General features: G+C 43.9%; 1 protein-coding gene across 1 annotated transcript in view; it reads left to right on the top strand.

Annotated features, from left to right (window-relative positions):
- The window catches only part of LOC124794876 (GTP cyclohydrolase 1-like), a 92,719-nt gene that overhangs the window by 31,578 nt on the left and 44,429 nt on the right, over positions 1-16,712 (top strand). The window contains exon 2 of the mRNA XM_047258558.1: positions 3,024-3,233. Coding sequence (XP_047114514.1) covers positions 3,024-3,233 — 210 coding nt within the window. The remainder of the gene's footprint in view (positions 1-3,023; positions 3,234-16,712) is intronic.

Genomic DNA, 16,712 nt, shown 5'->3' with positions numbered 1-16,712 from the left:
ACAAATGGTCTTCCTGTGTTTGTGGTTTAACACGTTTCCAGTTTAAGTACTCGACACCATTAATAAAAATCTTACTGTCATACTGATGTTTCTGTAAAACTGCTATCCCAGTACCGTTTTCGTCTCTTTATCATTGCTGACATCCTGAGGACACAGCTTACTCATTGCGTTATTTAAATTGCTGTTCGATTCAGTACAATGATTTTTCGTGTACTATGCTTGTTCTGAAATTATCGCAGCGTTTACACTGCCAGTTTCAAAAGAGACGGGTGTCAAGCTACATTAACAAATCATTTCAGTTGTAAATGACGTTTACTCGTCAGCTTTTATCAGGCGCTGAATGCAATTGACACAAACCGGACTTTCGGCTATAAGAACGTCGTTTTGTTTTCTTCACATGTTTGAGACAGCGAACACGTAACTCAGCCGGAATGCTTCCTGTAGCTGCTGAGTGTACGACTGTGTGTCTGTGCGCCCGCGTGCCTGATTGGTCAGACGGATCGGGCTCTCTTCACAACATAGGGAGACTCGCGTCTCGCGTTAATGACATCACGTCTATCACGGAATGCTGCTCCAATGGCCCTGTCGTCAAAAGGCCATTCAGTGTTCCTACACGCCTAGGCAGTGTAGGAGCAGCTACCAAAGATGATCACCGTTTCGAAGCCGTGTAGGGGCTACACATAGCGACGAATACGAACGAACATCTGCATTTATTCACTGATATTCGCACGTAACTGTCAGAATAATTGTTACGGGGTTGTCAACAAAACTGCGGAGCACAGCAAAGGTTCATTGAAATAGAAGCAAACGCTCGTGTGGAACTTTCACCGCTTTGGAACCGATGCAGTATTTACCGCAAATATTTAAGTGCCAGTAAAATTTCTTCTCGGTGCTTAGGTATTACGCGAATTTAAGCCAAAATTTAAATAATTTGACACTGGTAGGTAAAAAACAAAAGTTGAGCCACACGTTAATGTTGCCTCGAGGCATCGTCGCACCCTAAATAGCAGCATCTGTCGCTTCTGAAGAGTAGAATACTTTGTTTCATCAGTTGAAGTGGTCAGCCAGAACCGCAAAATTCATTCGCCTGAAACATCGATAGCACCTCTAGAGAAAACAAAGAACGACTGATTGTACAGTTCACAAACAGCAAAAGCAGTCTGCAAGAATTCCTGTCTCGTTACTGTCGCAAAACAGAAAAGTCATGACGCGTTAAACTTCCACCTCCAAGGGACGGCTTGTTTCCTGGAAGTAGGACTTGCACTGTTTCAGACGTTTATCCGGTGCGTCACTGAAGAACTGAGACATCTACCGTAATTAAGTCTTCAATGAAACTTCACACCAACGGTTATGACCACAAAGTATCTAAAATTCACTTTCTTGACTAACTGCTTCTCAGACTAGATTCCTTTTTTATACATATTAAGATACTTCCGGTACAAAAAAAATTTGCATGTTGTCGCCATCCATTACAAAAATATTGAAATACCTAATCACTGGAGTACACAGATCTGGCAAGCCCAAGAAATGGTGCAATGGTTAAGACACTGAATTAAATTGTTTGCTTTTGCAGGAATTCGCAACGCGCACTCCGAATAGAAATCTATTTTTAGTTTTCATTTTAGTCGAATGAAGAGATGCTTTCTTAAATGGGTGCGTGCCGCTTCCAGCCCATTCTTCTACAACCGAGCTAATAAGTTTCCTGCGTCATACGCCAAAGAGACGTTAAATGAAAACCCTACTTGCTTCTTTTCTGTTGGCAGTTATCTCAGATTCGTAGAACTGAGTAACAAAATGGTCTAATTCAACGAACCACTTAAATGCCTCTAACGACTAGTAACGTGAAATAAATTCCAGACAGCATAAACATGTTCTCCAGCATTTTCGACGTTTCCTGCTTGACAGCTCTTGGTTTGGACCCATACAGTTGTAACATGTATTCATACATAGGCTCTAATCAAATTGAAGTATTACCGTATAAATAGAACGTTCTGTAGTATGATACTGACAGTGAGAGATCTGTCAAAAAAGAAACTAGGCCATCATGGCGAGGTTTCGTCATGTTCGGCGTTAAGTGAAACAGATAAGACCTTTTAACCCAGAATAAGCGTATGTTCTGAATATCAGCAGCTGATGGCATCTGGTTCGTAAACTACTTTCGCTAGTTATCCCTACCTTCGTTTCCCTTTCTCTCCTATCTTCTTCCTCTGTAATCTCTCAGTAATTCCATTAGTCTTCTTCCAAGGCCTGGCGTCCCTCTTTAATTTACTTCATCTGCATCTGCATCTACATACATACTCCGCAAGTTACTGTACGATGCGTAGTAGTAGTAGTAGTAGTAGTAGTAGTAGTAGTAGTAGTAGTACTAATTTCCTTTTCTGTTCCACTCGCAGCAAATAGGACAAGGGAGAGACGACTGGCTATATGCCTCCATATGAGTGTTAATTATTCAAATCGTATCTTTGTGGTCCTTATGCGAAATACATGGTGGTGGCAGTAGAATCGTTCCGCAGTCAGCTTCAAATCCCTGTTCCCCAAATTTTGTTGATAGTGTTCCTCTGAAAGTTCGTCGCCTTCGTTCCAAGGATTCTCATTTTATTTCCAGAAGCATCTCCGTTATACGTGCATTTTATTCAAACCTACAACAACAAATCTAGCAGTCCAGTAAAGTGTTCAGCAGGAAGTACCTTTTCATGATGCTGAATCTAGCTAATTTTCTTCAGAATTCCTTTTTAGATATGCTGTAGAATTTACTTTTCCATTTTCCCCTATGACCACAGGTCAATATATTTATAATGTACTTGAAAGGATCAAAATTTGAATATATTTAGCATTTTACAAGTGTTTACAACAGTAACACTAATTTCTTTGGTGCTAAGAGTGCGTTTTGCATCGAGTGGACCAGTGAGTCATAATTACCATTTTTTTTAATATTTGAAGACCATGTTTTCAATTCGTTGGTGAACGTCTTATTGTTTGCCACGAAGCACTGCACGAGCTACATAAATGTGTTGGCCCGACAGGTCACGAGCACTGCACATTCCACCACGACCTGGAGCTGGACCACCGGCCGCCGACGCGCGAGGCGCTGCTGCCCGAGATGACGCGGGCCTACCGCTTGCTGCTGTCGTCCCTGGGCGAGAACCCGGACCGCCAGGGCCTGCTCAAGACGCCCGAGCGCGCCGCCAAGGCCATGCTCTTCTTCACCAAGGGCTACGACCAGTCGCTGGAAGGTACCGCCCCCGTCCGCTTTTACTCATTGTCACACTACATGTTCTAGCAGGTACTCTAAGAGGTCTGGCTACAGTTAAACTGGAGGAGCAACAGTTTCCATTATGACAGTGCTGTGCGTAACGTGCACGCAGATTCTGCCCTGTGAAATCTAACAAGGGGACCCTCCATACTGTAAATCACGGATTTTGATGCGCTTCAAATATGTTGTAGAGGCACTTACCCTGAGTACCAGGCTATCCGGTTTTTTAGCGACGGGCCTTGGTTTTTAAGAAAATTGATTTTGAATTTCCTTGCGCGCCTTCTACACCCGTAACATTACATGCAACCCGAGCTAGTCAGCGTAGCGCAGTGGTTAAGATGCACGGCTACCGCGCTGGAGGTACCGTGTTCGAATCCTGCTCCCATGTGTTTTTTATGTATTCAAGGCCGTCAGGAAATTTTGATCCTAACGTTGAAAAACGAGTAGACGAATTAACTGGGAAATACAGAAATGTAGTCGTGTCCTGCACGAAATGCGGGAAGTTCACGAAACTGGTGTACGAAGAATTTTAGCGTTCCGTAATTCTTCCGCACGTGGGTCAGAAATTTTTTTTGTAAATTATCGATTCGTGGGGAGGGCAAACTGATTAAACTTTATACTATATTCACTGATGAAAGGAAGGCGCACACCTGCACCCTAAAAGTGGTCCCACCAAAGTGCACTCTTTGCCAGCCCTCCGATTTTTGTTTTTACCGACGGGCGAAAATTTTCACGAAAATTGTTCAGAATGGTCCCGACTTGATGGAAGACAATAGGGAGATCGCTTCTAGGGAAGATTAGTTAAAATTACATTCACTAATCCTGCATCAATTCAGGGCACCTAATTTTGAAAGCATGATTACATACGTATTGTTCGCATCGAAATTAGCGGTTGAAAGAGAAATCTTTCCGAATGCTAAAGAATTGTTTCCCGGTATCGCTCATGATGAAACCGTACACCTGAAAGACTGTTTATTTCACAAAATGCGCGTGGTGCTGCGAAAATTTGTGCTTCGGTTGTTTCTATGATAAGTATCACCCACAATATTGTTCTGGGACATTAAGCAATGTGGACTATGAAAAATAAGATTTTGTAATATTGTATGACAGAAAAAATTTATTACTGAATATATCATTATAATTTCGCACACCTTACACTGTTTGTTGATATTCTTTGAAATAAAATTGAAAACTGCGGTCGATTTTGAAAAAAAAAGAAAAATACACGAGCAGGATTTGAACACGGTACCTCCAGCGCGGTAGCCGTGAACCTTTACGACTGACTTCCTCCGAATTCGCCTTATGTTACAGGTACACAAAACACTCAATGAAATTAAAAATCGATTTTCTCAAAAACCTAGGCCCGTCGCTAAAATCCAGATAGTCAGATACTCAGGGTAAGTGCCTCTACAGCATATTTGAAGCGCATCAAAATCCGTGATTTACAGTATGGAGAGTCCCCTTGTAAGACAAATTGCCATACAACCAAGTGATTGTAATTACTGCTTCTACTCACGGACGCCCAGTCTGGATGGTCGTTATCGTATGGCAGCGAAACTTGGCAGATACTCAAATGCGTGAACGTGGATCCGATTTAAGCTGCAAAAAAATGAGTTCCAGTTTTGGCCACCAGTTGCAAATCTGGTGCTGAGAATAACAGACGTACAGAATCCATATGTAATAGATTAGGGACAAGACGTGAGCAGAAAAGATCAAACAAGTGAGAAAGGCATAATGTTTTTTTATTACTAGCCGCTGCTTACACGATTTGTTTAGTTTGAGCACCGGAGACGTCGACGAGATGCTGCATGACGTGATCACCAGTTGCTCCCAGCAATTCCGGTCGAATCTGAGACCTGTTCCTGTATACTGACCTTAAGATCAGGTAAAGACGTGACGTGTCCCTAGTAAGCGCGTTCTCTTAGATATCTTCAGAGTCAAAACAGACATGGATTCAGACAAGGTGATCTTACAGCTATGCGTTTGGGAAAACTCCGGCGATAACACGTTCGTGTATGGTTGCATTGAGCTTCAATCGGCGAGCGATATGAGGTGTTGCCCCATCTTGCATGAAAAGTGATTTCCACAAGTTTGACTAACATGCTAAAAAAGGTCGTCTAGATAACTTACAGACGTCACGGTACATCTGACAGGCCCTCTGGATGTATTCTGTTCAAAGAAGAAAGGACCGAGTGTAAAGATGGTTGTAAATCCACACACACATACGGCGAGTGCAGTGGCTGTTAGTGGACAACACGCGGTTTAGCAAGACCCCTAATTCGGCAGTTACGTGTATTCACGTAACCCTGCAGTGTAAAATGTGCCTCCACTCCATAGAATATTGCCCGGCTATATGTCATAAACGTCGATCCGTGCCAGAAACCGAAGAGCAAATTCAGAACGTTTGTTGAGGACCGTGAGCTTTCAGTTGCTGCACCGTCTGCATGTTGCACGGGTGCCAGTGTTATTCAAACCGCAAAACTTTCCGTACAGTTGACGATGGTATGAATTATTGTCGTGACATTGCACGAGCACTAGCACCACACAGGGCACGTGCTGCGAGGTCAGTCGCAGAAACATCGGGACTGCACGTGTTCCTCTTCCACGTATCACACAATCATTTAACGACATCGGGCCCCTCTTCCGATCTGTCAGTCGACGATCCTCTCTGTATAGCACTGTAATCGTTGCAATTCACCTAAGTTGCACAAGCAATCATACTGTCTGTTTACATTATGGCTTGTCAAATTACAAGGCGGGTGCAATACAGTCAACGTAAATCCCCTGATATGCACCTAGCACCTGAAACTAGAATTTTTTTTACGGCGTAAATCGGTTTCGCGTTAACGCATTACCATACCTATATGTCGATGCCATAAGACAATTACAGCCCACTGGACCTTCGTGAGTAGCGCTCTTCAATTATCACGCGGTACGTTCCGCGGTAAACTGTTCAGTGTTACAACCCCATCAAGTTGTGCTGTGGTGAATGCACGCCACTTAAGTCTTTGACACATTAAACAAAAACACAGTTCCATCTAAGGTTACTGGTTTGGTTTTCTTTCTCGTCAGTTACTTTATTTACTGCAGTCACAACGTCCTTAAAATATGAATTTCATCCACAATGAATTTATACTGTAATTGAGCTTTCGTTTCCAAAGTTTTGGCAGCATGTGATAGCTTACGACTACAGGCGGTGCCCAAGTTTCACGTGTTTATTCTGGAACCTTCTGTGTGTGCTGGAGAAATGTTTGGTTCAGACTATAGCGCAGGGCTCTGTGGTCCCATAGGTGCTTTACGACAGGTGCAGGCTATGCTGCCACTGGGTTTCAACGTCTTTCTCACGAATAAAGCAAGGGCTCATCACAGGCACCGTCACAGTACAGTTACTGGTCTGACACATCTGCAGTCCAAATGAAGCTTGTTAAAACATGTCAACTAGAACTGTGCCAAAATAAAACATTCAGTATTCCAGTCATGCTCCATAATGATTAAGTCTAACATTGTCACTAAAACATCCATTTGTACACAGAAAAACCGCAGTGACCAGGTAGCGGTACACATTTCTGAAATCATACTCTTCGTTGATTGTATGTTAAGTCTGTAGACGTTGGGAAGCATGTAACTTAAAGGATCTACCTGTCACCGTTTTCCATACCAGTAGATGAAAACGATCTCTCCTGCTAATCTTCTGTTGCCTGGCCCATGGACACACGAGACTGACTACCTACAGCAGGGAATTATTTGGCTGAGATAAATGACTTGGTTAATAATGGAAACGGGGAGAAGACTACGGGTTAGCAACATACAGGACTGTAATTAAATTTTCATAAAAATCCTTAAATGCGAGGCAGTCTTGATACAAAGGGATTTAGCCAGACCGCAATTCTGGACTATGTGAGCCGCCAGCTTGCTTTAGGTCAAGCCGAAGGCACATGAAACAGATACAGAATCAAACGAGAAACAATAACTCCTCCACTCCTAGAGAAACTGATATCCAGAAAAACAGGCGAATCTTGGGAATGCGCATAATGGCAACTACCGGTAACGCACTAAAATCAGTCATTAAGTGAAGCCAACTAAGAACTGCAACGAAATAGCGCTGAGAGCGCATCTCTCGGTAGTTTTGTAATGTCAGACGCAGAATACCAGAGTGCCTGTAGGCAACTCGACTGGAGATGGCAATGCGAACAGTTACCACAGCTTTCTGCCTAAGGGCAGCTCGTTCTTCCGGTGCCGAGGTTGGTGACCTTGTGTTGGCACCTATCCTCAGAGTGTGGGCAGGATCAGTGTTGCTACGCGCCGACGTTGCTATGTCTTGAAGCTGAAAGTAACGGCCGATTTTCGCCATCTTGTGTATTTCCCGAATTAAATGATAGCGAATCATGGAAGTGGCTCTGCTTCACTATTCGAGGGTCCTCTACTCAGGAAAGTTATCAGTTCCACCTGGCTCGGGAAAATTGATTTTTCATTCATTGATAATTTGACTTGAATGAAACTGAATCATAGGACCGTGCCAACTCGTCATTATTTAAGCAATACAAATCTGTGACTGGAAACGAGATTCTAATTTCATTCGATTCTATTTCTTTATAAGGAAACTGGACTTAAGGAGCTGCTGAGACTTCTCCACGTGCTCTAGACGCCTCCCAAAAGTCTCCCGGTTACCTTACGTTACAAAGTTGTGTAGTACCCTATCTCTATATCCAATAGTTTACCGGTGAAAGTTGTAAAGCTGTTAGGAAAACCTACACACTAACAACATTCGGGCCGAATATAGCCACAGATCACGGAGAGTAATTGACACGTGCAGAGAGCCATTTTACCTGGTAAAAATATATTGAAAGTGAACATCAAAAATTATAAACTGAGTAGCTGAACGACTCGAAGTGAAGGTTCGAGAGTTACTAATACACTGTCCACCTAGCAGCAGACCCGTATTGCTGTGTTCTCATCTTAAAATTGGCAAAAACGGCTCACGGTCAGATGCAATGTTTAACTTCCCTATTTTGAAAATCGATTCGAAAGAGTTAACAACGTATGTGCTTCTGTCCCTCAGCTGATACGGATGGAGCTACTTTTAGCCACTTCCCACTTCAACTTCGCTGGGGCTGCGGAGGGATACCTAGGGAGTGAGACGTGTTCATCACAGCCAGGGAAAACCTTTGGGACGCGACCTACATCACAGATAAAACACCTCGGAGCTTTAGCAGTGTCGGCAACGGAATGAGATGTTTCTAGCAAGTTAGTGACACGGTGTTTGGGATAACGTACTTCCCCTAAACCTACACCAGAACTGGTTTTCTTCCTTGAATCGCGTCTTACAAAAGGGCCTCTGGTGGAACAACGCTGATCTACGGGAGAGCACAGAAGATTCTGCGTACTAATGACAATGATACTATTAGATAGAAAATCGCTATACACTAACGTAACATAATTCCTGAGCCAACCTCGTGAAGTTTCAAAAACAAAGAATTAAATGAATAATGGACAGACAGGATGTGGTACCTCCTCCTTAGTGTTAACATTAAATAAAAGGTTGAGAGAAGATTGCATTAAGACAATTTTTCGGTAGCAAAGTTAATATGTGCAAGAAACTAAGAACACGGCAAAATTGCCTCGTTTTTAATACTTGAAACAAGAATGCTTTGCGTTGCGGGTTATATATAGCCATTTGACCTCTGATTAATTCACATGTTCTGACAGTAAATATCCGTTCTCTAGAGTAATACCGGATTATTCACCTGGCCAAACAGTTTCAAACAAGTTCCATCGAAACCTCGTAACTAGGTCATAAAATTTATTTCGTGAATTTTTTACGGGTAGCTTTATCAAAAATAGATCTAGAGGTCTTGGGATCTCAGCTGGCTGTCCTAGAAATAACGTGTTAGTAATGGGTTAGACTTACCGGCCTTAAGTTACTTCGCTCTTCTCCATAATGGTGTCATAATGACACCAGTAATTAGCGTTCATCCAAAATGTGAAGTCAATCACAGTTTGCGATCGGTGTTACTTAACATCTTGTAAATATCCAAGTTGGTTCGTACATAGGATGTAATAAATAAAAATTCTGAGGCTCCTCGCCTATTGAGACCCTTTTGATTTGACGACTCTTCCGCAATTAGCGAGCTAATTTCAGTACTTACACTGATGTTCCGAAAGTCATGGGATAGCAATTTGCACATAAACAAATGCAAGTAGTATCGCGTACAGAAGGTATAAAACGGCTGTGCATTGGCGGAGCTGTTGTTTGTACACGGATGAGTCACGTGGAAAGGTTTCAGACGTGCGTATAGCCGCACTATGGGGATTAAGACTTCGAACGCGGAATGGTGGTAGGAGCTAGACGCACAGAACATTCCATTTGGGAAATCGTTACGGAATTAAATATTCAGATATCCACAGTGTCGAAAATGCCGAAAATACCAAATTTCAGGCATTAGTTGTCCTAAAGGACAACGCAGTGGACGACAGTCTTCACTTAACGACAGAGATCAGCAGCGTTTGCGTAGAGTTGCCAGTGCTGACAGGCAAGAAACACCGCTTGAAATACCCGCAGAAATCAGTCTGGGGTGTGCGACGAACGTATCCGTTAGGACAGTGCGGCGCAATTTGGTGTTAATGGGCTGTGGCAGCAGACCATCGAGCGAGTGCCTTTGCTAACAGCTCGGCATCACCTGTAGCGCCTCTCATTGGCTCGTGACCGTATCTGTTTGACTCCAGACTACTGGAAAACATTAGCGTGGTCAGATAAGTCAGATTTCAGCTGGTAAGAGCTGATAGTAGCTTTAGAGTGTGACGCAGACCCCAGGAAGCCATGGATCCAAGTTGTCAAAAACATTACCCCACACACCGTGTCTCTAACTTGCTAGAAACATTCCGTTGCAGACATTGCGAAAGCTCCGAGATGATTTATTTGTGATGTAGGTCGCCTCCCAAATGTTTTCTCTGGCTGTCATGTCTCACTGCCTAGGTATCCCTCCGAAACCCCAGCGAAGCTAAAGTGGGAAGTAGTTAAAAGTAGCTCCATCCGTATAAGCTTAGGGACAGAAGCACATACGTTGTTAACTCTTTCGAACCGATTTTCAAAATAGAGAAGTTAAACACTGCATCTGACCGTGAGCTGTTTTTGGCAATCTTAAGAGCAGAACACAGCAATACGGGTCTTCAGCTAGGTGGGCAGTGTAGTAGTAACTCTCAAGACTTCACTTAGAGAGTCGTTTACCTACTGACTGTTTAATTTTTGATGTTCACTTTCAACGTATTTTTACCGCGTAAAATGGCTGGGCCCGAATGTTATTAGTGTCTAGGTTTTCCTAACAGCTTTAAAACTTTCCCCAATAAACCATTCGATATAGAGATGGGGTACTACACAACTTTGTAACATATGGTAGCCAAGAGACTTTTCGAAGGCGTCTAGAGCACGTGGAGAAGTCTCAGCAGCTCCCTAAGTCCAGTTTCCTTATAAAGAAATAGAATCGAATGAAAATAGAATCTCGTTTCCAGTCACAGATTTGTATTGCTTTAATAATGACGAGTTGGCACGGCCCTATGATTAGTTTCATTCAAGTCAAATTATCAATTAATACTCTATCCAGCTGGTGGTGGCTCCATAATGGTGTGGGCTGTATTTACTTGGAATGGACTGGGTCCTCTAGTCCAACTGAACCGTTCACTGACTGAAAATGGTTGTTCAGCTACCTAGAGACGCGCGTCCGGCCATCCTGATTTAGGTTTTCCGTGATTTCCCTAAATCGCTTCAGGCAAATGCCGGGATCGTTCCTTTGAAAGGGCACGGCCGACTTCCTTCCCCATCCTTCCCTAATCGTATGAGATCGATAACCTCACTGTTTGGTCTCTTCCCCCAACCAACCAACCAACCTACCTAGAGACGATTTGGAGCCGTTCAAGGACTTCGTTTCCAAACGACGATAGAATTTTTATGAATGGCAATGCGCCATGTCACCGGGTCACAATTGTTTGTTGTTAATAGATCTTTCTGAACAATTTGAGCGAATGATTTGGCCATCTAGGTGGCCCAACATGAATCCCATCGAACATTTATGGGACATAGTGGTCCGTTAGAGCACAAAATCCTGCACCGGCTATGTTTTTGCAATTATGGATAGCTGCAGAGGCAGCATGGCTCGAATTCCTGCAGAGGACTTCGAACGACTTCTTGTGTCCTTGCCACGTAGAGTTGCTGCACTAAGCATGGCAAGTGGTCAGATATGATATTGAGTGGTATCCCACGACTTTTGTCATCTTAGTATACTTTACCTAGCAGCTTCCCTTTGCCTCAAGTGACAGAGGATCTTTCCACCATAAAAAGGTCCTGTGGTTCCGGGTTCGATTCTCATGGATTAGTAGGTACCAACGTTAACCACTAGATAACGGAAGTAACAGTAACTTCTCAAGACATAAAATTTTAAATAGAGCCGTGGTTTGGTTTGATTCATAACTTAGCGTCTACAGTACAGACCGACAACGGGATGAATGAATGTCTACGAACTGTAACTAGCGCTGCGGTGGCGGACGTGTGGCGGGCAAGAGGCAGGAGACAGGCTGGAGGCTGAGAGGTGAGCGGCGAGCGGCGAGGCCTTGGCGTTCCTGTGTCCGGCCGCGGACAGCCACCGAGCGGTCCCAGTCCCACCTTATCTCGCACTCGACGGCGAATCTTGGCCAAGGCGACGCTGCCGCGGTTTGCACGTCCCTGCCGACGGGCGTTTCGTAAAACAGCGGGCCGCACTTCTCATTCCACTCTCGGCTATTCAGGCTACCTTATAGGAGTTTCAGGATGCTGTTGTTTTTTACACTGATGGCTCTAAATCTGCCGATCATGTGGGGTATGCCTTCACGTCCTTACCTTTATTAAACAGTTCCATCACAACCGCGTTTTGTTATGTACGGACTCAATGAGTGGCCTTCTGGCTATTGACCGGTGTTTTTCGCGCCATCTCTTGGTCTCTGCCATCCATGACCATCTCGCTGGTGTTCACCATGCTGCTTGGGTCCCTGGCCATGTGGCTATCCCGGGTAATGAGCTCGCTGATCGTTTGGCTGGGGGAGCAGTCACTTACCCCCCGTTTTCGGTAGCCCCTCCTGCAGCGGATCGGTTTCACATCAAATCCCACTTCGCACAGTCATGGGCCAATTCTTGGGAGGCTACTCCCCTGTCTAATAAACTTCGTGCAATTAAGGTGACACCAGGCCTGTGGCGTTCTTCCTTTCGCCTCTCCCGAAAGGATTCGACCACACTGTGTCGTCTCCGCATTGGCCATTCCAGGCTGACCCATAGTTTTCTTTTGCGTGATGAGCCACCCCCACTTTGTGGTTGTGGAGCCTTCCAGTCAGTAGCCCACATTTTGGTTGAATGCCCCCTTCTTTTGGCTCTGCGTGCTAAGTACAGACTCCCTCACACTTTACCTTTGATGTTGGCTGACGATTCCCGGATGGTCTCTCTGGTTCTCGGTTTCCTCCGGGAAAGTGGTTTTTATTCTCAGTTTTAAGGTTTTTAATCTCTCTCGGGTGTTGGGGCAGGGCGGTGAGTGTTGCTGTCTCCCACTGTAAGCCGTGTTTGGAGATTCTCGACTCACCTCCCTGACCGAGATCCTCTTTTCTTCCCCTTTTACTCTGTTTTTACCCTTTTTTAAGGATTGGTAAGTCTCCTTTTCCCATACGTACTTCTACATTGTAGCGGTTGCACCTTTTAAGTTGCAGGCGGTCTTGCCCCTGCTGCTTCAGCATAGCGTTGGGTTCGTTCTCTTGCTGACTTCCTTCATTTGGTTTTTACCATTGACAATATGACTGCCCTTTTACGTTTTTAGCCTTTTCCCTTTTATTGTTCTGACTTTCCTGAGACGTTACACTAGCGGAATGGACCACATTTGAAACAAGGGACTTAGGACCTTGCTGTTTGGTCCCTTAAACCCCAAACCACCAACCAACCAATTTAGGCTACCCTCTAGTTTCCTCATAAAGCTTACGTAGTCCTCCTTACTTCTGAAAATCTAACCAAATACCTTAGACTGACGCTGTGAGAAATTCTGAGATTTTTACACTGAATCGCTGCTTCTCTATCTTTGAGTCTACCCGAGAGGCGTGGTCCAACAATAAAGCCTCCGCCTGCAACGGCCTCGACATTCTTTTCCACTCTGAGAACTGCCTGTGGAAAAACCCTAGCTTCCGGGTGAGAATAGAATAGCGCTCCAGTTCATGTTAAGAGGTAGGAAATATTCATAGCAGCTGTCACTCCGCGTTACAAATTAGATCCGGAATGAAGTATTGTTGGGACCTAGCTACGGTCTTAATGCACTGCGAGGGGATTCCCCTTCCTCCAAAACTATCTGCCTTCACGAATAAGTTTCTAAAGCCACAGTCTCCGCAGACAAACGAAAGTACGTTTACAGAGTTGAACTCACATGCTTATTCCGATAAATACGATGTATAACTGCCTGCTGAAACGTTTGTACCGTAAATTGCGTATTTTGAAGTGGAGTTTCGTTTCATTTTAACCTCTGCAGTTGTCAAAAGTTTCCCTGTTTCCCTGTTAGTCAGCAGAAAACTTCAGTAGCATGTAAGGTGGTATCAGGGATGTCAGGTATCCAAATTTACGTAGGAATGTCCAGATAAAAAGTGAAAAGGACAAGCACATTTCATTATGGTTCAAAGCTTACTCATGGATAAACAAAAGCAAAAATGATTATAATCGCGTAGTGTATTTTGCGCTCGGTCATGTTTGTCTGACGAAGTTGGAATTGATCATAAAACGTTAAAAATCCTAGATTTCTATAAAAAGCTCGGCAATCCTGGCAGGTGTACTGCAAGAGGTCTTATCGGGCAAAAACATGCCATATATTAGCGTATTCGCAGTTGAGTAACTGTCTTGGGAGCGTGTCTGTTGCCTAAACTGGAACGTATTTCAGTTTGACCGCAGTGAGTTTGAATTGAAAGTAAGTTTGATTGCGGGTTTACTAAGAACCGTAGGGAGTCGACGCACGGTCAATACTGTGGATCCATATTGCGGTATGTTGTAGGCAAAGTGATACTTAACTTGCACTGAAAAATACAATTTTTAAAGAAAAATGGCTCACTAATTTAGACAAGCAACGTAAGCCTGACGTTGTTTGAAAGCACTAAGTGGCTTTTAACCACATGAACGATTGGACTCGATCCCCAATATCTTGGATTACTTGTTGGGAAGGTCGTTTCGTAGTAAAATTGTTCTGTTGAGGCTAAACGGCACTTTCTCCATGTTACAGATGATACGTTGCTGCAGAGATCTGCACAGCATTTGAAATACTGAGTTTTTGTTTCCAATTTTCTTTAATGGAAATGAGTGTGGTTTCTAGGGCATTACTCGCGTCTATGAACATACCAAGGCTCTAGTAACAAAATTGAAGGTAGCACTCTGCATATTACTATACAAAACTTGTAGCTATACAGATGATTTTTGATACTTTGCAGGTCTGCTCTTACGAATAGATAATTTGAAGTCGTAAAATTTCTGTTCCATCTCGAATGTCATTTCCTGCGCATCACCGAATTTAACGTTGAGGTGATGCACTCGCTATTGATACGGCGAGCTAGGTTAAAATGCATCCCCCAAGTACTCGGTGCCTTCGCACAGCCGCGTCCGCCTGTGTGATTGAAAGTGTCGGTGTGAGCCGGCGGCTGTGTGCAGTAACCGCGGCTGTTGCAGCTGGCTCGCTGCAAAGGTCGGCCCGCGGCAGCAGTAAAAGTCCCCAGGCGGGCCTTGGTGGCCGCCAGCGCACGGCGTGTAGGCAACCCACGGAACACCACCTGCCGACTAAGGTACGCCAAGCAGCGCCAACGAATTAACTCGGACGGGCTACTGCACTGCTCGTCTCAGGGTTTAGTAACTCCTAAGTCAATGTAGCAGAACACAGTAACTTTTCTTCCTATTGAAGTGGAACTGTCAGAGCCACATGTTCACCGGGGAGTTTTAATCAACCACTCAGTACCGAATAACTCCCAAATTAGCAGCATTCTGGAAATGGAGTACGCACTTCCGGAAGCGGAAACAAATACAGGGTGTAACAGAAATGTATGGCCAAACTTCCAGGAAATACCCCTTATGCACTGAGGGGTAAAACGTCTATGGACATCAGCCCAATAACGCTTTATTTTCGTTGGAGATCATTTTCTACTTCCGCTCATAACCCCCACAAGCAGAACTTACCAGTATTACATGAAACACTTTCTTATATGAAATGTTCAAAATACCATGTGTTAAGATTTGTTAGACTCTGTAGTAAGTTGTACTTCTTAGATTTACCGCCAGTGAATATTGTTCCAGTCGAATGAAGATAATGTTGATATGTGACCCCCACTGATAGTGTTATACGCGACTAACTTCAGTGCTCTAATAGCATTAATGGCGTAGCATCAACTCTGTAGTGTCTATCACGGACTTGGTTTCAGCACAGTGCAGTGGAGGTGAACTCAAATGTGGAATTGGAAGATGCCAATTTTCTGTACGGATTTTCAGGAGGGTAATGGCTATGAAGCTCAAAGTTTGTATCGGGAGAAAGATACAGAACGACATTGCCCCAACAGGAGGACTTTTGAAGCAACTGATCGTCATCTTAGGAAGCACAGGACTTTTGAGCATACTACTCGTGACGGGGGCAGGGGAGGTGGGGGGAGGGGGGAGAGCTGGGGGAGGGTAGGGAGAGCAGGGCTAAAAGGATAAAGATACCCCTTGGAGGAGCAACATCTTCGCGCAGTTAAGTGTCAGCGTAAGTAAGCATGTGCAGGCTTTATCAGCATCAGTCAGACGGCGATACATCAGCGCATCAGGGATTCAACACGACGGCGAGTTGATGCATGTATCTTTTTTAACTGAGGGCATTTTGCATATTTAATTTAGGAAAGTTTCTTATTGTGCTGATAGTAATTTCCCTGTTTTTCCCATGATTGTATTGAAGAGTATACGGACTGAGCTCTAACATGAAAATAAAGCGTTTCCGGAGCCATGTACATAAAACACATTGCCTTCCTCTGTATGTACAAAAATGTTTGAAATGGTTATACATTTCTGTTGAAACCTGTAAGACACTGGCTACAACGCTTGAGTACAGTGTTCTGACAGATCTTTATGCTTCAAGAAATTCTTTAAAATTCATATCCATAAAGATCGACGCAGGGCGCAGAAAAACTGATGTCAGAGCAGGATATGGGACGTAGAATCGAGAAAAATCTTCAAGGAATACGCCATAAACTCAAGATTATGGAGCTCTAGTCACAAAACGACATCCAATACGCTACGAGAGCGCGAAAGATTATCTAGTAAGCGAACGTTTTTAGTGTTTGTAGCAATGCGGTTTTCTCAGACCATTACCGTAACAAAGTAATGGTATTACGGTACTTTCAGTGTAGTTGCTTTATTAGTGAAGCTCTGCCCAGTAAACATCACAAATTCGTGTCTGTCCTAATC

This window comes from Schistocerca piceifrons, chromosome 4 (genome assembly GCF_021461385.2).
Source record: "Schistocerca piceifrons isolate TAMUIC-IGC-003096 chromosome 4, iqSchPice1.1, whole genome shotgun sequence".
NCBI lineage: Eukaryota > Metazoa > Arthropoda > Insecta > Orthoptera > Acrididae > Schistocerca > Schistocerca piceifrons.
This window is presented reverse-complemented; position numbering and strand designations above follow the sequence as displayed.